The 24,103-nt window shown below is 36.7% G+C and overlaps 3 protein-coding genes and 1 long non-coding RNA gene across 5 annotated transcripts; 3 read left to right on the top strand and 1 right to left on the bottom strand.

The window, feature by feature from the left end:
* Window positions 1-1,037: 1,037 nt before the first annotated feature.
* On the bottom strand, window positions 1,038-6,672 carry LOC106910565 (uncharacterized). Of its 2 annotated transcripts, XM_088016151.1 has the most exons (3): window positions 6,388-6,672; window positions 4,069-5,001; window positions 1,038-3,133 (listed from the first exon to the last, which is right to left on the bottom strand). In XM_088016151.1, exons 1-3 carry the CDS (start codon window positions 6,554-6,556, stop codon window positions 1,749-1,751), a joined length of 2,487 nt encoding a protein of 828 aa, XP_087872277.1. In that variant the 5' UTR covers window positions 6,557-6,672; the 3' UTR covers window positions 1,038-1,748. The 2 variants fall into 2 exon arrangements, with proteins under 2 accessions (XP_087872277.1, XP_087872278.1); XM_088016152.1 differs by lacking the exon at window positions 1,038-3,133 and having other exon boundaries at window positions 3,786-5,001.
* A 237-nt stretch (window positions 6,673-6,909) lies between these two features.
* Window positions 6,910-11,993, top strand: LOC106913155 (uncharacterized). The gene is made up of 2 exons (XM_014979888.2): window positions 6,910-7,181; window positions 9,783-11,993. The coding sequence occupies exons 1-2, from the start codon at window positions 7,013-7,015 to the stop codon at window positions 11,408-11,410; spliced, it is 1,797 nt and encodes a 598-aa protein (XP_014835374.2). The 5' UTR covers window positions 6,910-7,012; the 3' UTR covers window positions 11,411-11,993.
* Window positions 11,994-12,557: 564 nt separating this feature from the next.
* LOC106908532 (uncharacterized) lies at window positions 12,558-23,218 on the top strand. Its single transcript, XM_088016160.1, has 2 exons — window positions 12,558-12,823; window positions 20,853-23,218. Exons 1-2 carry the CDS (start codon window positions 12,655-12,657, stop codon window positions 22,721-22,723), a joined length of 2,040 nt encoding a protein of 679 aa, XP_087872286.1. The 5' UTR covers window positions 12,558-12,654; the 3' UTR covers window positions 22,724-23,218.
* On the top strand, window positions 14,836-19,159 carry LOC148154277 (uncharacterized). The gene is made up of 3 exons (XR_015766247.1): window positions 14,836-15,290; window positions 16,336-17,111; window positions 17,190-19,159. It is a non-coding gene; the product is annotated as an uncharacterized LOC148154277 (long non-coding RNA).
* Window positions 23,219-24,103: the final 885 nt, after the last annotated feature.

A 24,103-nucleotide genomic window follows, 5' to 3' on the forward strand; every position in this document is an offset into this window, starting at 1 on the left:
AGACAGATCAAGTTGTATAAAAATATAAAGAATTTACCAAAGGGAAACTGAAAATTCCAACAATAAGGGGAATAAGGACATTGCGTGGTGCAGTGGTTAGCGTGTTGCTTTGCTGCTCCCGCATATAGAGGTTGTAGAGGATAAAGTCCATCAGTTCTGCATCAATGTTAATGAACGAGTGTCTTTTTCTGATGGAACATCAGATAAGGTTGTGAGAATTTTTTAGATGTGAATGGACTTCATCTAATTTTCTTAAATTATTCTTGAAAATACCTTACATCAGTTTAACTAGATCAATCGTCATAGTTTGAGAAGCTAATTCACCAAATATTGTGTTACAAAGGGGCAGAACTTCAAGTGTGTCAGCTGTTACCATGGTAACCTCAAAATAATTTTAAATACTTCTTTATGGGGGGAGGATAATTTTTTTAATCTTTACTTTATAAAGTCACTACATTAAAAGATATTCATATATAAATACATACAAAATTACACAATGGTTAGTACATCAAGGAAAATCAAAGTAGAGAAAAACAATTTAGCTAACAAAAGTCTAAAATCTAATTGAAAATAAAACTACTGAAGCTGTTGTGGTTCAACAGAACATTAGTTTTATAAGATGTTTAAAACGGTTGCCTACATGTTATCTTAAAATGCCAACTATGTGCAAAACTTAGAATCTTGTTTTACTGTAAAAATAAATCTTCCTTTTAAAAATGCTCAACATCAAAATATGTCACACAGTCGCATAATCCACCTTTTGCTCATTTCATTTACCGATAACTGAAGTTTAATTTTCTTTCAAAAAGGAATATCTGATTTGGGACACAGAACAATAAGAACCTTTACATCTCGCTTTCACTGACATATTTAAATGCTTAAGAGTTAGCAGCCAGCTAGCTGCTAACAAGCTATCTACAGCCACTGCCAACGCGTTCAGCTAGCTTAGTCGTATTAGTAATAGTCATATCTAGGGCGCATCCAGTCAACTGTATACTAACAAAACAGTCAAAGCAAAATATTTCTCCCGTTTCGCATTTCTCGGTGGTCCTGAACCTTCGACCTAAGTTTTGAGTTATTTTTTGGGAACATGTCGGTGTTTAAGAATTTTTTTTTGCCGTGGCTGATTGGTTCCTTCTTTCCTACAGTGTTGCCCCCATAATAAGACAGTTGAGAGTTTTTTTTGTCACTTTTCTATCTGAAATTTAATATACCTCATCAATCATTTTTCTAATATTCTAAAAAGTAAAAACATTCTCAAACAAAAACTGTAATGGAAAAAGACACATGGGTAAAACAAAAACAAAAAGAGTCAATGCACGGTTACAAAAAATACTTCTCAGGTTCATTAATTATGATTTAATGAACCTTATGTCTGCATTGTTGCCATCATATAATCAGCAATATTTATTTTTATTTTGAAATCAAATCAATCAAATTTTATTTGTATAGCACATTTCAGCAGCAAGGCATTTCAAAGTGCTTTACATCATAACACAAAAAAACAAAGTCATGCAACATAGAATCAACAATCACAACATTACATTAAGTCAAGAGCCATTGTTAAATTCATAATTGATTACATTTCAAATACAACTCTAAACAGGTGGGTTCTTAGTTGAGATTTACAGGCACTCAGTGTTTCAGCTGTTTTACAGTTTTACAAAGCTGGTACATTTACAAAATGTCACCCAGCTATAATTGCTGCGCTTTCAAACAGCAAATTACTGAGAACAGATACTTGAAGTTCAAATTATGCCGTCATGTGCTCTGTGCTCTCTCATATGAACAGTGAAATTGCTTATCCGAGTGAAACTTTTTCCACACGTTACACAAGAGAAAGGACTCTCACCTGTGTGAGTTTTCATATGAAAAAGTAAATTAGATTTAAACCGGAAATGTCTCCCACAAATCACACAAGGAAAAGGTTTCTCACCTGTGTGAGCTCGAACGTGTGCAGAAAGATTGGATTTTTGAGAGAAACCTTTTCCACAGGTCACACATGAAAAAGGCTTCTCACCCGTGTGAATCCTCATGTGAAGATTTAAATAACATTTGTAACCAAAATGTTTTCCACAGGTCACACACATATAAGGCTTCTCACCTGTGTGAGACCTCATGTGAAGAGCTAAATTGCCTTTCCTGGAGAACCTTTGTTCACAGCTCGTGCATGAAAAAGGCTTCTCACCTGTGTGAATTCTCATGTGCCAAGTTAAAGCTCCTTTTTGACTGAATGTTTTTCTACAACGTGTACATGAAAAAGGCTTCTCACCTGTGTGAATCCTCATGTGATGATTTAAATAACTTTTGTAAATAAAATGTTTTCCACAGGTCACACATGAATGTGGCTTCTCACCCATGTGAGTCTGCATGTGATCAGTAAAACCATTCTTACTAGTAAACCTTTTTTTACAGATCGTACACTGGTAAGGCTGGTCACCAACATGAATTTTCATGTGTCTCTTTAAAGTGTCCTTTGAACAATATTGTTTTCCACACATTGAACATGTGAACTGTTTTTCACCTGTGTGATTTCTCAAGTGACAAATTAAACCTTTCTTGTAATGGTAACGCTTTCCACAAGTGGGACATGAGAAAGCTTTCTCACTCGTGTGAATTCTCATGTGTCTTGTCACAGAACTGTTTCTAGAAAAGGTCTTATTGCAAATTTTACAAGAATATAATTTTTGGTCTGGGTGAACTTTCTTGTGCCTTTTTAGTTTCAAACTGTCAGTTGTATTTTTCTGCCTTTTCGTTTTCTGATGTTTCTCATTTTGTTTCTGTTCTTTCTTTCTCTTTTTTCCTGGGTCTTCAGAATTGCTTCCTTCCTGATCCTGGTTCTCATCCTCAGCAGAGCCATGAGAGACGAGTTGGTTCCTCTGTGGTTCTGTTTCATTGTGGATTCTTTGCACATTAGGAGGAATCATCAAAATGTCATCAGTCTCTTGTTTCAGCACAAGATGCTCTTCATCTTGACTGATGCAGAGTGGCTTCTCTTCCTCTTTGAACTGTTTATGTTCTGGTTCTTGTTGCTCCTGTTTTATCTGCAGAGGTTCTGGTTCCTCTTGATATAAAGTGGCATTTTCCATCTGGTTGCTGGACTCATTGAGAACCTCCTCCTCTTTACACAGATCTGGACAATAAAAAAAAAAAAAAAAAGCATTTTAATGTCAGTCAAAGACCTTCTTCTAAGCATAATATTGTTGGGGTATTGTAACATTTAAAACTTATAATTATGAAGAATTAACTCAACTAGATGAGTCAAAATATATTACAAATTTCTGGATGAGCAAACAAGATGATAATAGCTTCCAAAAATCTTCTTCCTCTATGTAAATACAGAATATACATCACATAAAATACTCAGACAGAAGGCCTAAAGAAAAACCCAAAAGAGCTTTTTAATCTCAACTATTGAAACTTGCAGACAAATAATTAAGTAATGGCCTGACAATAAGAAGGATTTACGCTGGATTGGCAAACAGTAATAGTAGACCAGAATTATAACCGGATGTGATGAAACAGTGGCGTCTAAAAACTGCAAACATTAATCGTTTAGCTGTGGACCACAGACATGCTGTCTGCTATCAGAGAGCTGCTCAGTACAAAGGAGTTTAAATATGACTTTCATCAGTCAGCATTTTCACCAGCAGCGGCAGGAATACATGCGGTAACTATTGCAGCAGAACAACTGTGAAAATAAGAAAATAGTGCAGCTGTGGTCAGCTTTCTGACAAGCCTGCTGATGTGCGTCGACAGTGTGAAACACAGGAACTACATAACTTGTGTGGTGAATTTTATTTTTCATTTGGTTTAAAAAATTAAAATTAAAATAAAATTTATGCATGGCTATTGGTTTGCACCTTTGGACTGCATTTCCTAAATCCAAAAGGTTGGACATTTTACAAAATACAGTGACACAATGCGTTTCCAAGCTATCACTTTGAGAGAAACTTTTTCCACAGGTCACACAAGACATCTCACTCATGTCATCTGTCATGTGAAGATTTCAATAACTTTTGCAACCAAAATGTTTTCCACAGGTTATACATGATTAAGGCTTCTCACCTGTGTGAGTCTTCATGTGATCAGTTAAACCCTTTTTAGAGAAAAGCGTTTTTCCACAGCTCGTACATGAGTAAAGCTCCTCACCCACATGAATCCTCATGTGATTCTTTAAAGTGTCCTTTGAATGGTAATGTTTTCCACAGATTGAACATGTGAACCGTTGTTCACCTCCATGAGTTCTCAAGTGACAAATTAAACTTCTCTTGTAATGGTAACTTTTTCCACAGGTGGGACATGTGAAAGGTTTCTCACCCGTGTGAATTCTCATGTGTCTAGTCACAGAACTGTTTCGAGAAAAAGTTTTATCGCAAATTTTACAGGAATATAATTTTTGGTCTGGGTGAGCTTTCTTGTGCCTTTTTTGTTTTGAATTGTTAGTTTTGCTTTTCTGCCGCTTATTCACCAACATGTCATCAGACTCCTGTTTCAGCACAAGCTGCTCTTCATTCTGACTGATGCTGAGTTGCTTCTCTTCCTCTTTGAACTGTTGATATTCTGGTTCCTCTTGTTCCTGTTTCATCTGCAGAGGTTCTGGTTCCTCTTGTTCCTGTTTTATCTGCAGAGGTTCTGGTTCCTCTTGTTCCCGTTTATTTTGCAGAGGTTCTGGTTCCTCTTGTTCCTGTTTCATCTGCAGAGGTTCTGGTTCCTCTTGTTCCTGTTTCATCTGCAGAGGTTCTGGTTCCTCTTGTTCCTGTTTCATCTGCAGAGGTTCTGGTTCCTCTTGTTCCTGTTTCATCTGCAGAGGTTCTGGTTCCTCTTGTTCCTGTTTCATCTGCAGAGGTTCTGGTTCCTCTTGTTCCTGTTTCATCTGCAGAGGTTCTGGTTCCTCTTGTTCCTGTTTCATCTGCAGAGGTTCTGGTTTCTCTTGGTCTAAAGTGGAGTTTTCTTCTTGGTTGCTGGGCTCATTGAGAACTTCCTCCTCTTTACACAGATCTGGAGAAAAAAAAAGCATTGAAATATCAAGCAAAGATCAAAATCTGCATTTTAATCCATTGATGCATCTAAACATGATTTTCTTGGAATATTGTTAAATTAAAAATATATAAGTTTGAAAAATTAACTCCACTAGATGAGAGTGGAGTTAATTTTTCTGGGTGAGCAAACAAGATGATGAAAGCTTAACCCAATATCTCCCCAGCGAATATTCCAAATATTTATTTCCTCTATGTAGATAGACTATACATCATATAAAATACTCAGATAGAAGGCCTAAAGCAAAACCTAAAGTGCTTTTGAATCTCAGCTATTGAAATTTGCAGATTAACACAAGATTAAGTAATTGCATGGCAATAAGAAGGATTGAAAAACAGTAACAGTCGACCAGAATTACCACTGGATGTGCTGAAACACTGATGTCTAAATACACTAAAAGAAGGTTTTGAGAGAAAAGAAGATCAACTTCCAGCTAATCTATACTCAGCTAATCCCAGGGAATCTTATGAGGACAAAATTTTGCAGAGCAGCAAATTGGTGTTGGAATCTGATCCTTTTTCCTTTTCAGGTCATGGAGGTCCATCCTCTTCAGTTCATTCCCAGTTAGACGTAAATCAACAACTCGCTCATCTCCACCTGGTTCCTTTGGTTCTTTTGTTTGGAGTGGAATGATGGGAATGCTCATGTAATTTCTTTTGAATTAGGTTCAAAACAAATTTGCAGATACTTGGAAGCTGAAACCGTAACCTTCCTCCTCATTTCAGAGTTGTTGTTTTTTCCTGTTTTTGGCAAGGATGGAGTCTTTCACCCTTCCTTCAAACCTTTTATTCTCTCTGTCCAGAAGCTGAGAACCATTGTTGTCATCGTCTCTGGCATTAATTTTGAGTCTATCGTTTTAAAACAACTTATCCATTGTTAAAATTCCATGAGTTTTAACATAACCAATATTCATTTTTCAATCAACACTTAACAGATTTTGTTCTACATTTATACAAATAAGAACCATAATTTGACACAAAACAGATCCAAACAATAATAAAATATAAGATTAAACATAAAACTAATCATAAACTAATAATTTTAGTTAGTAAAACTAACCTTTTCCAAGAAAAAACTTTAACCAGTACTTTCATAAACTGGTGAAGTAAAGAAGAGGGAGTCACGAAACACAAACTGTAATTTTGATATTACATAATGAATAGCGAATAGTCGAGGTCAGAGTTCATCATTCTAACGTATTTGTTATTCATTTATTTATGTATTTCCGGCAGGAACTAGTCTTTTAGTTTGAGTTCAGTGTCGGCCCAAAAAAAAATCATATATTGTTTCTAGCTGTCTTTAACCTGTTTTTAACTCTCCTGAGTAAAATTTAAGGGTGTTTCGTACCTATCCGGTGTAAGATTATCTTCGGTATCCGGGTAAAATCCATCAGTCTGCGATGATCGTCCATCTTTTCCTCGATCTTGACTTTTATTTCTTTCAACTCTATGAATGTTTCTTCAGCAGGAGTTACCTGCTCGTTGATAAACTCTCTCTGAGACTGAATTAAAGACATTTTCACTGCAGATACTCAAATATTTAGCTAAACCTCAAACCCGTCTTCAAACAACCGTCTGACAGAAGACAAGCTAACTCTATCCTGTGTGCTCTGTTTTCGTCTTCCGCGTGTTTCACTGTGACTGTCCTGAATAAACTGCGAACGATATATAAGATCCGCTGTGAGTCACCTTTTAATATACATTTATAGTTCGTAAATTAAAATATTATTGAAATTTTTACTTATTTTAGGAACTCAATTCCAAAATAGTGTAATTTATTTAAAATAACTTACAATAAAAAGAGAAGACTCAACGAAAATTCAAAGCGGAACTTGTAAATCGTTTACAGTTTCTTCAGTACAGCCACAGTGAAACACACGGAATTACACGACGCACACGGTAGCTTAGCTTTCTTTTGTTAGAAGGTAATTCGAAGACGGATTTGGTGTTTTGGGTAAATATTTGCAGTAAAAATGTCTTCAGTTGAGCCTCAGAGAGAGTTTATCAACGAGCAGGTAACTCCTGTTGAAGAAACATTCACAGAGTTGAAAGAAATCAATGTCAAGATCGAGGAAGAGATGGAGGATCAGAGCAGACCGCTGGATTTCACCCGGACACCGAAGATCATCTTAAACCGGACAGGTACTAAAAACCTTCACCTTTTACTAATGAAACAGTTTAAAGAGAGTCGGAGACGGGTAAGGACAAATGTTTGGGGTGACGCTGAACTCAAACTAAAAAGTTTTAGGATTAACAAATCCGTTCCATCTGGAAATTAATTCAATACTTGATAATGACAATGATTAACTGCTACCTTGACTATTTACTATTCATCATATAATATCTAAGTTAGAGTTTAGATATTATAAACTCTAATATATGGAGGTGAAGGTGTCAAAAAGTCCACAAGTTAAAAAATATACTAGTTCAAGATGGTTTGTTAGGCTTTTCTATAAGTTATAGGTTGCATTTTCTTTTCTATCATGTAACTATAGCGCAAAGTCTATTACTTGTTGATAGATTGATATTGAGTTAAAAACTCAGATGATTTTTATCCTTAAAGTAGTTTATATTCAAACCTCTTGAAACCTTCATCGAATAACGTGCAACCTAAGTAAACCAGGTTGATCCTGCATGAACATGTATTGTTTAGATTCATCTTTATTTTGCTTTGCACACACACTTGTTGTAGCTAATGCCGATTGAGCCACTCATAGTCAAAGGTAATTTCTATAGCATAGTTCAGCAACAAGGCAGATCAAAGTGCTTTAAATCATAAAAATTTATCAGTAGATCATCTGTCTTTGTCTTCACTTGGTTCAAACTTAAGGTGTGCAAACTGGAATCCCATTATTTAGCATTAAAATTTCTTATAGGCACTAATCTCTATTTCTAAGGGTTGGATAAACAAATAAAACTTGGGTCTGGTCTAACCTGGAATAAAGATTATGGGGTTGTGATGTAAGAAAAAGGGACAAAGCTTCTTTTGACAACTCAGATCTGGACTGAATTATTCTAAATTAGTCACAGATGATCTAAAACACAGTTTGATTTGTGATTTTTATTTCTCCAGTTTTCATAAACTCAACTCTATACACAACCTAGATAGTTCCATAATTATAAAAGATTGTGTAAATTACAGTTTGGGATTTGTGAAAACTTAATAAAAGGTATGAAAACTCGAGACAGATTTTAGGATTGAGATCATTTCTCCAAATCTGTGTTGCATAGACTGCTAAAACATGAATGTAATTATTTCACACTAAAATATTACAAATATATTCCTTGCAATTGTCAGATGTTTTGCTGTTTTTTATTATTAGTTTTGATTTGAGCAACTGACATCAGGCTCGGTTTGGAAAGTTTTGGAAAGTATTTTTTTGTTGGCAAGGAACTGATTTGAAAAACTAGTTTTGCCTGAAGTGGAAGATAAAACATCTGCAGTTTGACAGAAAAGCTGCAGTTCAAAGGCTGGTGGGATGAGAGGAGGATGATGAGCTGAACTGAATCTGTTGAAGAACGCTTTCTGCTCATTCACTCTGTCCAGATTTCCATGTGTACCCTGCTGAAAATTGCTCATGCTTTGTCGCTATTGTGTTCCTTGCATTTGCTTCACCCCCAGTGGCAGAAAACAGACGTTTTTCACTGCTATTTCTTGCTTCCTGTAGGACGAGCATTGTGTCAAAATCAGAGAGTTCCCAGATCCAGTACAGGAATCCAGTTCAAATGAAACGTTGGGTGGGACAGTTAGTGAGAGTGACTTAGGACAAACCATCAGACATCCATTGTTTTTGGAGGGCCCTCTGTTGGAGTTACCTGATTGTAGCAATCCGTTTCCCATTCAGTTTTGTTGCCCCAGGTTGAAATCACATCAGAGAGACATGACATCCATCCATCCATCCATCCGTCTCTTTCTTGCTTTTTCTCTTGCCCTCTCTCTCTCTGTCTCACTCTCTCATCCCCTTGGCCCTAGTGGGGTCAACAGTGGTGCCTTTCTCCAGTGAGACATTTCGGACGAGAGATGGGGTCACCCTGGGCAGGTCGCCAGTCTGCCCCAGATAAATTCATCTAATTTCCGTTTAATTGATCAAAGTCGTTGTCCTTCATGACTTTGCATGTCATTCTCTTGACTAAACGTCCAGTTTCTTCTTACATCCATCCTCTGCTTTAGTTGAAATCCACTTCTCTGTCTGTCACAGCTTGATCCACAGATGACTTTTGATTATTGTCAGCCCAAGTTTAATAAGTGTTGATTACAACCTGCAAATCGTTGAATCTCCATATCCTTTGTCATTTCTTCTGCAGAGTTGTATGCATATGATGAGTATAGTGTCTGGAACTTTATTTTCTTTTCTCTCAAAACCCACCTTCCTTCAATGTAGTCATGCTACTGTTTCAGCACCACCAGGGAGTATAATCTCTTAGTCTGCCAGTATAAAGAATAAAAATGGCAAAGCAGTTTTGAGTTTTTGTAGGCATTTTGTCTAAAAGCTCAATTTGATGTATATTCTGTTTGTACATAGAGGTTGGAAACTTTTTAGCCAAGGAGACTCTAGGTTAAGCGATCACTATCTAGCTTGCTCACCCGGAAGTCCGTAAGATTACCTTTTGACTAATGTCTAGTTTTCTTCTAATCGGAAAAACAACATTTGTTGAGTTTGTAATATTAGAATAACCAAATGGCAGGTAAGGGTTTGTTGTTTGACTCACATTTAAAAGTTTTTGTTCTGTCTTTTTGTCCAGATCTCCCACAGGGCCGTCTGTGTAAAGAGGAGGAGGTTCTGAATGAGCCCAGCAACCAGGAGGAAAACTCCACTTTAGATGAAGAGGAACCAGAACCTCTGCAGATAAAACAGGAACAAGAGGAACCAGAACTTCTGCAGATAAAATGGGAGCAAGAGGAACCAGAACCTATTAATATGAAACAGGAGCAAGAGGAATCAGAACCTCTACAGATAAAACAGGAACCAGAGGAACCAGAACCTCAACAGTTCAAAGAGGAAGAGAAGCAACTTGGCATCAGTCAGGATGAAGAGCATCTTGTGCTGAAACAGGAGACTGATGATATTTTCCTGAACAAACAGCAGAAAGGCAAAACTGAGACTTCAAAACAGAAAACGCACAAGAAAGCTCACCCAAACCAAAAACTATATTCTTGTAAATTTTGTGATAAAACCTTTTCTCAAAGTATTTCCTTGACGTCACACATGAGAAATCACAAGAAACCTTTCACATGTTCAACCTGTGGAAAAAGTTATCCTTGCAAGAGTCGTTTAATTTATCACATGAGAATTCACACAGGGGAAAAACCATTCACATGTGCAGCTTGTGGAAAAAGTTTCTATCACAAAGACACTTTAAAAGTTCATATGAGAATTCACTCAGGTGATAAGCCTTACACATGTACAACCTGTGGAAAAGGTTTTCTCTGTAAATCTCTGTTACTTGAACACATGATGATTCACATAGCTAAGAAGCCTTTCTCCTGTGGAACGTGTGGAAAAGGTTTCAGTCATAAAAGAAATTTAACTGTTCACATGAGATTTCACACGGGTGAGAAGATTTTCTCATGTGGGACCTGTGGAAGAAATTTTGTGTCTAAATCTCACTTAGTTAATCACATGGGAATTCACACAAATGAGAAGCCTTTCTCATGTGGGACCTGTAAAAAATGTTTCCGAAGGAAACCCGACTTAGACAGTCACATGAGAATTCACACAGGTGAGAAGCCTTTCTCATGTGGGACATGCGGAAAAAATTTTGCTCGAAAAAACTCTTTAAATTCTCACATGAAGACTCATACAAGTGAGAATTCTTTCTCGTGTGGGACCTGTAGAAAAAGTTTCACTGATAAAGAAAAGTTGACTGTTCACATGAGATTTCACACTGGTAAGAAGCCTTTCTCTTGTGTGACCTGTGGGAAAGACTTTGTGTATGAATCAAACTTAGTCAGTCACATGAGAATTCACACAGGTGAGAAGCCTTTGTCCTGTGGAACATGTGGAAAAGGTTTCGCTCATAAAAAAAGTCTAACTGCTCACATGACATTGCACACATGTGCAAAGAGTTTGTCATGTACGACCTGTGGAAAAAGTTTTGTGTACAATTCACACTTAGTTAATCACATGAGAATTCACACAGGTGAGAAGCCTTTCACTTGTGAGACCTGTGGAACAAGTTTTGCTCATAAAATAAATTTAACTGCTCACATGAGAGTTCACACAGGTGAGGAGCCTTTCTCTTGTGGAACCTGTGGAAAATGTTCTGTGTGTAAATCCAGTTTACTTCATCACATCAATCAATCAATCAGTCAATCAATGTTATTCATAAAGGATCCTTCAGCACTTCAAAGTGATCCAGGAAATGGTTAAAAAGTCGGGTGTTGAGCCAGCTCTTGAAGACGTCAGCATTTTCTGCGGCCCTCAGGTTAAATTAATTCATTCCAACTCTATAGCAGTCACAAAATGTCACCAAAATCTCTCTGTCCCTCTAAAATCTTTCAGAAAATCGCAAAAGTGTATTGAATTGTATCGTTTGCTGAATATCGCAATATATATTTTATCGTGAGCAGAATATCGTGTATCGTATTGTAGCATGAGATTATTGTATCACTGCAGTCCTACAAATTAATGCGAGTAATGTTTTCTGAATCTAATCTAAACCCATAGGTTTTTTCTTTGTTTTGGTTTCTCAGGTTTTGATTATGGAAAGAAATTATGCTAAATAATATTCTGAAATACTTTCCCTTTTTGTTTGTATTTGCATTGTCTTTATTTTTCTTCTCTTCCACTCTGAAGGGCAGTTTTTTACCCATGTCTTTTTTGTCAGTTTTCTTTGACATGGTGTTTATCTTTTTTATAGTAGAAAATGTATTGATATGAAATTCAAGATAGAAAAATGACTTTCAAAAGAGCATTCTGTTTAATTCTTTGATAATAAAGTGTATTTACCATATTGATGGTCTTTTTCTTTATTTTGTTTAGAAGATTGTGTGTCAAAATAGATGTATGTACATAATTATACCCCATCGCCTATTAACTAGTTTTATTTAAAGATAATACTGTTCTGTTTAAATATGTAAATTATTCTCCTATTGTCACTTATGGTGACACTAAACATGTAGTTGCAACATTTCGCCACCAGAGGGCACAATGAACACATCTTTATAAAAAAACTAAAAAACATAATCAATAGAAAATGTTTCATGATCTCGTAATGTGATTTTTAAATAGATCCTAAAATATGTTAGTATTTATAAATTCAAGAGTTCTAACCTGTCAGCAGAACACCATCATAATTAATTTAAACAAGGCTTGTAAACATTAGTCTGTGTGTAACTATTCTACATAGTATTTCACAGGGTTGAAACGAGTCACTGAAATGAAGTAGGTTTCCACAATATTCTAATTTATTTAGTATAACGGTACATACATGAGGAGACTAAATGCCGAAAATCCCAAGCGGAACTAAAAGTCGTTCACAGTTTTTTCAGTGCAGCCACAGTGAAACGCACGGAAGAGCACGGAGTGATTAGCATTAGCTTCTCCTTTGTTAGAAGGTTGTGTGAAGACGGATTTGGTGTTTTAGGTAAATATCTGAGTGTTTGCTTTACAAAATGTCTTCGGTTCAGCCTCAGAGAGAGTTTATCAACGAGCAGGAAACTCCTGCTGAAGAAACATTCATAGAGTTGAAAGAAATCAACGTCAAAATCGAGGAAGAGATGGAGGATCAGCGCAGACTGCTGGATTTTACCCGGATACCGAAGATAATTTTACACCGGATAGGTACGAAACGCCTTCATGTTTTACTGATGATACAGGTTGAAGGGAGTTGGAGACAAATTAAGGATCGTATTTGGTGCGACGTCAACCTATTTAAACGGCTTTTACATGAAACTATAAGTATTTAATAATCAATAACGATTAACTGTGATTTGGACAATCTACTCTCCATCGCTTATCTACATTATAGTTTCTGGTCCGTGGCACCCTAATCTCTACTCCACCAGTTTAAGAAAGTAATGGGAAGAGTGTGTTTAGAAATAACATAATTAAATCGAATAATTTTAGGCACTTCCACCCCGCCTCTCAAAAATATTTTTGTATCATTGAATAGCAACAGGACACTTTGTTGTAACAGCTACATAACACCAGAAGGTTAGCCATGGGGACAATAAAAGTAGTAACAATAAAATAATGACAGAATCACAATAGTTTAGAGAGAATACGAAAATGATACACAATGGCACATAATTTCCAAGAAACCTCATGTAAATCTAATTTTCAATAGATTGTGGGTAATCTCAAACTGGGAGTAAACTAGTACAGAAATAGATAAATTATTAAATTCCTATCAATGGCATGAACACAAAGTGTGGACAGAAAAAAAGTGTAGGTAGAATTACAACCTCATTACACTTTAACTTTGTTATACATGAAAACAAATGCAAAGCAGCAGGATTTATTCTGTATATTTTCTAAATGTATAATGCAAATCCAGCAAAACCAGTAGACAAACTCACAAAAGAAAACTATAATACCTTGCATTTGTTTAGCAAATTATGTATTTAGTTTTAACTCTTCATAACAACTACTGCACACTTGAATCCCTCAAACTGCACCACAATTGTTTTAACATTTGTCTTGACCTTTAGTTTTAAAAATAAATTTCTTTCATTTCAAACCGCTTTTCTGTACATCTTGCAATTAGTTTATTAGAGCCTTTGTACTTAATCAATGCTGTTCTGAACTCTACTAAATAACAAAAAGGGACTTATATGGTTTTCTCTTTAAAAATGTACATTTGTGTATGTGAAATTTACCATTGATGAATAAAAAATACATTTGGGTTCACTTTGGCACTTTGTTGAAACTCAGGCAGATTCTGCCCACTGAAACAGAAATCTAATTGCCTTATTACCAGAGGGTTCATATTTTTGCCAATAGGAGAATGTGTGGGAGTAAGAGTGGGGTTTTAACACTAACTGCTTCTTGGCCTGTGTCTGAATATCATGCAAATCTATGTAGAAGTAGCACCAAGGACTGAAGCATATTCTCCAGAAGAAACGGAAATATTACAACTTGGGCGTAAAACTGTAAGCTTTTATTACAACAAAGATTTGTCTCCTTTATCTTTGTCTCGCCCTAAAACTTAGGGTGTTCTCCCTTTGAGAGTCATTTGCATGTTGTCACTTGTCGTCAATATCTGCCCATTTAAATACCTAATGTGCTTATAGCAGAAAAAGGGTTATCTTCACTAATCCTGCTCAGATTTAGAACCACTTCATGATCACTGTAAAATAATAATACATAGTAAAATACCACTTTTGTACTGTGGTATTTTATTGAATTTTCTAAATTCAGAAAGGACATGTTTGGGAGTCTTATACATAGAACACGCACTTTATGTTTGAATATATTCTGTCATAACAAAAAAAAAAATGCAAGAAAATGCTAAAATTGTTTTTCTGCCAAAAAGTGATTAAGACTCATTTACTGCACAATGAAGTGCAATTTCTGCCTGAAATGACTTTGACTCAACAGAATTACATCATATAAATAAGGTCGATAAATGTACAAAATTTAAAAATGTTCTCCGATTCCATTTTGTGTTTTCATTTCGGCTCTGTTATAGGGATGTCATGCTTAACGGATGTCCACAGCATTTCAGTGTCAACAAAGATAAACCTACCAGATTCTGAGCACCTGATCGTAGCTAATAAGTCATTGACAGGTAGTTTATTTTCTATCCATCCTTCCATTTTCTAACACCCTTGTCCCTCGTGGGGCTGGGAGGGGTGCTGGTCTATGGAAGTAAATATGTGCCATCAGAATTTGAATAAAAAATGCATCCGAATTCAATTTTTAAAAAAATTCAGTGTCATTATTTGTACATGTTTGCAATTTTCATATGTTAAAAAAATTCACATTCCTATTTCAAAGATAAAATTTTCAATATATATTTTTTCAGTGTTAAAAAAAATTCAGCATATAAAAAAATTCAACTTTTAAAAATTCAAATGCAATATTTTCAGTGTCCTAAAAATTCAACTTGCTCAAATTCGCCGTCTCAAATTCAGCGTCTAAAAATTCGCTGTACAAAAATGGCAAGGTTACTTCAGGTCACAGACATTAGCAATCGTTGTCAGATTTCAACACCCAGCCAATCACATGACGCAGGTGTCATAGTGAAGAAATACCAGCATCACCGAGGCTAGCGACCATGGAGGCGAATGCAAACCCAACCCCAACGGTGAGTCTATGCTTTCATATTTCTGTAGTATAGTTTATTTTGCGCATGAGGTTTGATACATTATCTTAAAACTTGATTTAAAACACGGGTTTGGGCCGTTGTTAATCTTACACCGTTTAGCTCAAGGTTGATCCGATTTATGAACGCTACTGTCGGCCAGCGGTTCTCCACCGCTCCCGGCCGCAGCGCCCGAAGGTTGACTTAGGGACTGTCAACAAATTACCGAACCAAACATTCCTGTCAAAGAAACGTTAATGCCTTGAATTGTAACCAACGAACTAATTGTCAGTGCTAATTCAGGCTTTTACATGAGCCAAAATAGCATCTATAAAATTTTAAATTCAATATTTTCAATAATTTTAATATTAAATAATATAATGGTTTCTTCAATAGCTTCCAGGTCATGTGACCTAATGACTCAGAATCACTTTGAAATAATTATACTAGTCTCTTTAGATGAGGCACATTTGTTTTCCATTTTAACATATTTTTTTTTATCTTTTAGCAATTTGTTTTGTCAATATTTAGTATTTTTATTCAATAGCTTCAAGGTCTTGTGACCTATTGACCCAGAATCAGTGTGAAATTGTTCTAGTATCCTGTATAGATGAGGCACAGTCATTTGTTTCATATTTAATTTTTTATTTTATTTTTAGCAATTTTATTTGTCAAAATTTAGTATGTTTTTGCAATAGCTTCCAAGACATGTGTTCTATTGATTCAAAACCACTTTGAAATTGTTTTACAAATCATTAGAGATGAGGCACCCACATTTTTCCCCATTTTAGATCTTTATCAATGTATTACATAATTTAAATTTACTAATTTAAAAAAAAAAGATTGGTGTTTAATAGCTTAAATTTCATGTGACCCACTGACAAGGAATAAAAAGGGCTAAATGGAATAAAAATGAGTGTTCCCCACCTATCCAGTCTAGTAGAATAATTTCACATTGATTTTGATTAACTTATGGGTCTTATGACCCATAAGCTATTGAAGAAAAATCAATCAATCAATCAATCAATCATCTTCCCCTTGTCTGCAGTCGGGTTGCGGGGTCAGCAGAGGCCCAGACTTCCCTCCCCAGCCACTTGTTCCAGCTCCTCCAGGGGAACCCCAAGGCGTTCCCAGGCCAGCCGAGAAACATCGTCCCTCCAGCGTGTCCTGGGTCTTCCTGTGGGCCTCCTCGTGGTGGGACGTGCCCAGAAGACCTCACTAGGGAGGCGTCAAGGAAGCATCCTAATCTGATGCCTGACCCACCTCAGCTGGCTCCTCTCAAAGTGAAAAATCAGCAGCTCTACTCTCTGTCCCTCCTAGATGACTGAGCTTCTCATCCTATCACTAAGGGAGAGCCCAGACACCTTATGGAAAAAACTAATTTTGGCCGTTAGTTTGTGATTTTGTTCTTTCAGTCAAGACCTTTAAGCCTATGCCATCGATGAAGGTAGAGACAGATCGACTGGCAAATTGAGACCTTTGCTTTTTGATCCAGCTGTCTCTTCACCACGACAGACTGGTACAGCGCCCACTTTACTGCACCAATCCTTCTATTGATCTCCTGTCCATTTTGCCCTCATTCTTATGGATTCTGTATTTTCCTCCATCTCTTTTAGCCTCTTAACACGCTGCAGCATACATAACCATGTTTATATGTGACTGCTGACATGTAAACAGACTGAAACTGATTAGAGTACCGTTTAGGGAGGGTCCAGATTGCAGAGATGAATAAAAAGCTAAACTTGCTACAATCTTTGCCTCACTTGGCCCAACGCTGGACGGTGAATGTAACATAAGAAGCATGATGTTCCATTTGGATGATAAGTGTGGCTTGTGGAATTTGATCATCTTTTAGCATTAAAGCTTGTTTTTATATATAACCAAATCTGATTATTTCTCAAGGTCATTTACGATGAGTGGTTCTGGTCGGGTCCTGAAACTGGTTAACGGACATGGGTGGTGAACAGAGACAGAAATGAATGAACTCCAACAGTGAACAAGATCCTAAGATGCTTAAACTCCTCCACTTGGGTCAGGACAATCTTCCCTGACCCAAATAAGGCGCTCTACCCTTTTCCAGCTCAAGACCATGGCCTTGGATCTGGAGGTACTGATCCTCCTCCCGGCCGCTTCACACTCATCTGCATCCTGCTCCAGTAAAGCTGTAGATCATGACCTGATGAAGCCAGTAGGGCCACATCATCTGCCAAAAGCAGAGGTGTGATCCCAAGGCCACCAAAATGGATCCTTTCAGAACCCCAGTTGTGCAGAACGTGGCCTCGGACAGAAAACACCCAAATCCAAAAATCTAATCAAATTTTATTTATATATCACATTTCAACAACAAGGCATTTCAAAGAGCTTTACACCATAAAAACACAAACATACAAAGTCATAGAAACACGACCAACAACTGAAACATTACATTTTCTCACTACATATCAGATTGTTTATTAATGTTCCATTAATTAGCGCATGGCTCTCATCTCTGGTCATGCGATGAGATGAGACTATTTCTAGTTAGAACCTCTCAACCTCACACACCAGCTCAGGCTCCCACCAGAGAGGTGATGCCCACTGATAAAAAGTCTTATCACCCAGGGTCAGATGGCCAAGGTCCCCTCCCTCGGCCTTCTAACATCCCACATTGCACCCAGCCCTTTTGGCCCACAGTTGGTGAGCCCATGGGAAGGTGAATCCACTGTTGGCTGAGCCTGGCCAGACTCCATGTGTTTTAGCACCAGATGCTGCCACGGAGCACCAACTCCAGGCCCGGCTCCAGGGTGGTGCCCTGGTGACCTGCGTCCAGGTGAGGGGACACTGTATCCATTAACTGTGCTCTTCATAAAGGGTCTTGGGCTGCTCTTTGTCTGGTTCATCACCTCTAGCATTGGGTGACCCTACAAGGGGTATGAAACCCCTGACAGCATAACTCCTAGAGTCACTTCAGCACTCAAACCCTTTCATCACGATAAGGTGGCAGCCTATGGAGGTGAAGAGAAAATAGGAAATATATTTTTTAAATACAAAATTGCCTAAAAAATAATAAAATGGGTCAAAATGAATTAAAAATGAGCGTACCTCATTGCTCCAGTCTACTAAAACAATTTTACACTGATTTCGAGTAATTGGGTGAAAGTTTAGTGAGAACTCCTGCTCGGGTTCTCACTAAAACCAGGAAGATAGAGCACATAACACCAGTTTTAAAGTCCCTACACTGACTCCCTGTAGCTCATAGACTAGAATAGAAAAATACTGTTGTTAGTTTATAAATCACTGAACGGTTTAGTACCTCAATACATTACAGATCTGCTGTTGCATCAACCTTCCAGACCCCTCAGGTCTTCTGGTTCTGGTTCTGGTCTGCTCTGCATCCAGAACCAGAACCAAACAAGGAGAAGCAGCATTCAGCTTCCATGCACCACAAATTTGGAACAAACGTACAGAAAACTGTAAAACAGCTGAAACACTGAGTGCCTTTAAATCTCGACTAAAAACCCACCAGTTTAGAGCTGTATTTGAAACGTAATCAATTACGAATTTAATGACAGTTCTTAACTTAATTTCTTTGATTGTTGCATGACTCTGTGTTTTCATATTTTTATTATGTAAAGCACTTTGAAATGCCTTGGTGCTGAAATGTGCTGTTCAAATAAAATTTGATTGATTGATTGATTGATGACCTAGAAGCCAATATAAAAATACCTACAAATTATAAAAAGGACTCAAATCGAATATAAATGACTGTGCCTCATCTATACAGACTGGTAGAATTATTTCAAAGTGATTTTGAGTCATTAGGTGACATGACCTGGAAGCTATTGAATAAAAACCCTCAATTTTGGTGAAAAAAATTCCTAAAAAATGGAAAATTATTTAAAATGGAAAAAAAAATGACTGTGCCTCATCTATAGAGACTAGTAAAACAATTTCAAAGTGATTTTGAATTAATAGGTCCCATGACCTGGAAGATATTGAAGAAAAACCCTAAATTTTGACGAAAAAAATTAATAAAAAATGAAAAATATGTTAAAATGGAAAACAAATGTGCCTCATCTAAAGAGACTAGTATAATTATTTCAAAGTGATTCTGAGTCATTAGGTCACATGACCTGGAAGCTATTGAAGAAACCATTATATTATTTAATATTAAAATTATTGAAAATATTGAATTTAAAATTTTATAGATGCTATTTTGGCTCATGTAAAAGCCTGAATTAGCACTGACAATTAGTTCGTTGGTTACAATTCAAGGCATTAACGTTTCTTTGACAGGAATGTTTGGTTCGGTAATTTGTTGACAGTCCCTAAGTCAACCTTCGGGCGCTGCGGCCGGGAGCGGTGGAGAACCGCTGGCCGACAGTAGCGTTCATAAATCGGATCAACCTTGAGCTAAACGCCGCTTACTCCCCGGAGCTCGAATATCGAATATCCAACTTGAAACTAACTTCACTACGGTCATTAGCGGTAGCATCTCCCGGAAAATTACGACTTTACTAAGACTGCCTGTCTCGGTCTCACCTAAGACAGCATACAAACAAAACCCGGAAAGTGGCCATCCATCAGTTATCTTAAAAGATTCTAGACTTGGCGCAAGTGGTATTTCTTTTTGAAATAAAACACGGGAACATTGGGTGTGGGACATCCAAGAGAAGGAGAAGGGGGGAGGGACTGGGGTCTCTAGGAGGTAGCGAGAACTAATATGCTAGCATTACATGGTGTAAGATTAACAACGGCCCAAACCCGTGTTTTAAATCAAGTTTTAAGATAATGTATCAAACCTCATGCGCAAAATAAAATATACCACAGAAATATGAAAGCATAGACTCACCGTTGGGGTTGGGTTTGCATTCGCCTCCATGGTCGCTAGCCTCGGTGATGCTGGTATTTCTTCACTATGACACCTGCGTCATGTGATTGGCTGGGTGTTGAAATCTGACAACGATTGCTAATGTCTGTGACCTGAAGTAACCTTGCCATTTTTGTACAGCGAATTTTTAGACGCTGAATTTGAGACGGCGAATTTGAGCAAGTTGAATTTTTAGGACACTGAAAATATTGCATTTGAATTTTTAAAAGTTGAATTTTTTTATATGCTGAATTTTTTTTAACACTGAAAAAATATATATTGAAAATTTTATCTTTGAAATAGGAATGTGAATTTTTTTAACATATGAAAATTGCAAACATGTACAAATAATGACACTGAATTTTTTTAAAAATTGAATTCGGATGCATTTTTTATTCAAATTCTGATGGCACATATTTACTTCCATACTGGTCCCTCTCCAGCTAACGTTTCAGGCAAGAGGCGGGGTACACCCTGGACAGGTCGCCAGTCTGTCGCAATTCTTGGTTTTCCCTTATTTTTAAAATTAAAACTTGACATGTATTCTTGTTTACTCACCTGAAAATCAGTAATATAATATTCTGACTCACATGCTCCCTTCTGGTCAGAAGAACTACATTTGTTAGAATAACTACAAAAAAATCCCCATTGGATACACAAAGACATTAAAGTGAATTGTTTGATTCACAAAACTTTTGTTTTGTCTTTTTATCCAGATCTCCCACAATGCTGTGTGTGTAAAGAGGAGGAGGTTCGAAATGATCCAAGCAACCAGGAGAAAAACTCCAACTTAGATCAAGTTGGAGTTTTGCAACTAGATCTGCAGATGAAACAGGAGCAAGAGGAACCAGAACCTCTGCAGATAAAACAAGAACCAGAACCTCTGGAGATAAAATGGGAGCAAGAGGAACCAGAACCTCAACAGTTCAAAGATGAAGAGAAGCAACTTTGCATCAGTCAGGATGAAGAGCATCTTGTGCTGAAACGTGAGACTGATGACATTTTGGTGATTCATTCTAATGTGCAAAGAAACCACAATGAAACAGAACCACAGAGGAACCAACTCGTCTCTCCTGAAGTTGAGACCCTGAACCAGGAAGGAAACAATTCTGGAGACTCAAGAAAAGAGAGAGATGAACAGGAACAAAATGAGAGATGTCAGAAAATCAAACAGCAGAAAAGCACAAATGACAGTTTAACCCAAAAGAGGCACAGAAAATCACAACCAGGCCAAAAATTATATTCTTGTAAAATGTGTGATAAAACCTTTTCTCGAACCAGATACTTGACTAAACACATGAGAACTCACACAAACAAGAAATCTTTCACATGTTCAACTTGTGGAAAAAGATACAGTCAAGAGGCTTGTTTAATTAATCACATGAGAATTCACACAGGTGAAAAACCATTCACATGTGTTGCTTGTGGAAAAGACTTCAATTACAACAGCACGTTAAGGATTCACATGAGACTTCACACAGGTGAGAAGCCTTACTCATGTGGAACCTGTGGAAAAGGTTTCCAGAGTAAATATAACTCACTTCGTCATATGAGGATTCACATTGCTGAGAAGCCATTTTCGTGTGCGACCTGTGAAAAAGCTTTTGTGTGTAAATCTGACTTAGTTAATCACATGAGAATTCACACAGGTGAGAAACCTTTCTCATGTAGGACCTGTGGAAAAAGTTTCTCTCAAAAATACAATTTAACTTATCACATGAAGACTCATAGAAGTAAGAAGGTTTTCTCATGTGGGGCATGTGGAAAAAGTTTCTCTCAAAAATACAGTTTAACTTATCACATGAAGACCCATAGGAGTGAGAAGGTTTTCTCATGTGGGTCCTGTGGAACAAGTTTCAGTGATAAAAAAAGTTTAAATTTTCACATGAGGATTCACACAGATGAGAAGTCTTTCTCATGTGAAATCTGTGGAAAAAGTTTAAGTCATAAAAAAAGTTTAACTGCTCACATGAAAATTCATACAGGTGAGAAATCTTTCTCATGTGGGACCTGTGGAAAATGTTTCACTCGAAAAGGCAATTTAAATGATCATATGAAGATTCACACAAGTGAAAAGCCTTTCTCCTGTGGTACTTGTGGAAAGAGTTACAGTGAAAGAAAGAGTTTAAATTATCACATGAGAATTCACACAGGTGAGAAACCTTTCTCTTGTGAGATTTGTGGAAAGAGTTTAACACATAAAAAAAGTTTAGCTGCTCACATGAGAATTCACACAGGGGAGATGCCTTTCTCTTGTCAAACCTGTGGAAAATGTTTTATGTTTAGTTCTAGTTTGCTTTATCACATGAAATCCCATTTAAGTGAGAAACCTTTCTCCTGTGGAACTTGTGGAAAAGGTTTCAGTCAGAAATGTAATTTAACTCATCACACAAGAGTCCATACAGGTGAGAAGCCTTTTTCTTGTGAGATCTGTGGAAAAAGTTTCAATCAAAAATGTAATTTAACTTATCACATGAGCATTCACACAGATGAGAAGCCTTTTTCTTGTGAGACCTGTGGAAAAAATTTCTCTCGAAAAACAAATTTAGCTGTTCACATGAGAACACACACAAGTTTTATGGAATAATGTGAACTTCATGCACCGAGATTTTCAGTAACTTGCTGTTTAGAAAAGCAATTGCAGCTGGATCACATTGTTAAATCTAACAGCTTTGTTTCAAATAGGAGATTTAGCTGGAATACTTGAACATTCACTTTGTTCTGAGTTTTATCTTTCCATTTAAAATTGATTTTTTGAGTGAGATATGACTTAAGTCTTAAGTCACACTTTTAAGGACCATCAAAGCTGCTGGTTGGGGAATGAAATTGTGCTAAATAATGATCAAAGATGTTTTCAGTTTTTGTTTGTTTAAGCATTTGCATTGACTTTATTCTTGTTAGTTACTCTAAACTGTAAAGTTTTTTTTACCCATGTCTTTTTTTGTCAGTTTGCCTTTGACATGGTTTTTATGTTTTGGATAGAAAATATATTGATAGAATGGTTTGAATTACAGATAGAAAAAATACTTGCAAAAAAGACTTTCTTCATAATTCTCAGATAATAAAGATTATTTGCCATAAAGATGGTCTTGTTTTCTTGTTTCTGTTTAGTAGAATATTGTGACCAGCAACGTGTAGTTGCAGCAGTTCGCCACCAGAGGGCATATTGAACACGTCAAGTAATTCAGCAGCTGTTGACCAAATGAAACACTCACTGTTGCTCTCATGTCTGACAGGTGAATATAAATTAATGACACATTAGTAGCAGTGAAAAAAATAAATTCCCCTCGTGTGTCTTGGTTTTTAGTCAGTTTTTGGTATTTTCTGCCCATTTTATCAATGTCTGTTATTTTTTACCAAATTTAATCTTAATTTTTGTTCATCATTTATCTACCTACGATGTGATTTTTGTGAAGCACTTTGGTCAGGTGAGGTTGTTGTAAATGTGCTACATGAATGAACTTTGACTAGACTACACAGTAGGATCATCAGCTCTTAATGAGAGTCCCTCTAATTATGTTTTCCTAGAACTACATTTTCATAAAACTGGAATTCATATTTAGCATTTAAAGCACAAAGGAAATGTGATGATTTCTACCAATTTTGGTCACAATTAGCGATCATTTTGACTGCAGGGAATTTTGCGCTGCTCAAGTTAAATTTTTCTGGCTTGGCAGAATAAAAGCAGGCAGGCGACATGCACAGTACAGTGGATGTTGACTCAGCATGAAGTTAACGAATAATTCCTCTTTTTAGGTGATACAGTAGTTTAAACAGACTCAAACATGTTTAGATAAACGTGTCAAAGCTATATTTATTTACATAAATATGCCAAAAACAATAAAAATAATAATAATTCAGCGCTTTTATATAAGAAGCATGAAACCATGACATATTTTTAAAACTAGCCTCAATATATTTTCTGCTCCCTGTCATATCTAACAGTGTAAAATCTGCCACATCAGTT

This window comes from Poecilia mexicana, unplaced genomic scaffold (assembly GCF_051168715.1).
Source record: "Poecilia mexicana isolate PSO_F unplaced genomic scaffold, ASM5116871v1 scaffold_18, whole genome shotgun sequence".
In the NCBI taxonomy this organism is placed as follows: domain Eukaryota; kingdom Metazoa; phylum Chordata; class Actinopteri; order Cyprinodontiformes; family Poeciliidae; genus Poecilia; species Poecilia mexicana.

Bases quoted from the DNA above. Each gene is read 5' to 3' on its own strand.
- LOC106913155 (XM_014979888.2), top strand. From the start codon at position 7,013: ATGTCTTCAGTTGAGCCTCAGAGAGAGTTTATCAACGAGCAGGTAACT. The intron at 7,182-9,782 runs GTACTAAAAACC...CTTTTTGTCCAG, and splicing joins GATCATCTTAAACCGGACAG to ATCTCCCACAGGGCCGTCTG.
- LOC106910565 (XM_088016151.1), bottom strand. From the start codon at position 6,556: ATGTCTTTAATTCAGTCTCAGAGAGAGTTTATCAACGAGCAGGTAACT. The intron at 5,002-6,387 runs GTACGAAACACC...TTTTTTCTCCAG, and splicing joins GATAATCTTACACCGGATAG to ATCTGTGTAAAGAGGAGGAA. The intron at 3,134-4,068 runs GTGAGAAGCCTT...TTTATTGTCCAG, and splicing joins TCACATGAAGACTCACACAG to ATCTGTGTAAAGAGGAGGAG.
- LOC106908532 (XM_088016160.1), top strand. From the start codon at position 12,655: ATGTCTTCGGTTCAGCCTCAGAGAGAGTTTATCAACGAGCAGGAAACT. The intron at 12,824-20,852 runs GTACGAAACGCC...CTTTTTATCCAG, and splicing joins GATAATTTTACACCGGATAG to ATCTCCCACAATGCTGTGTG.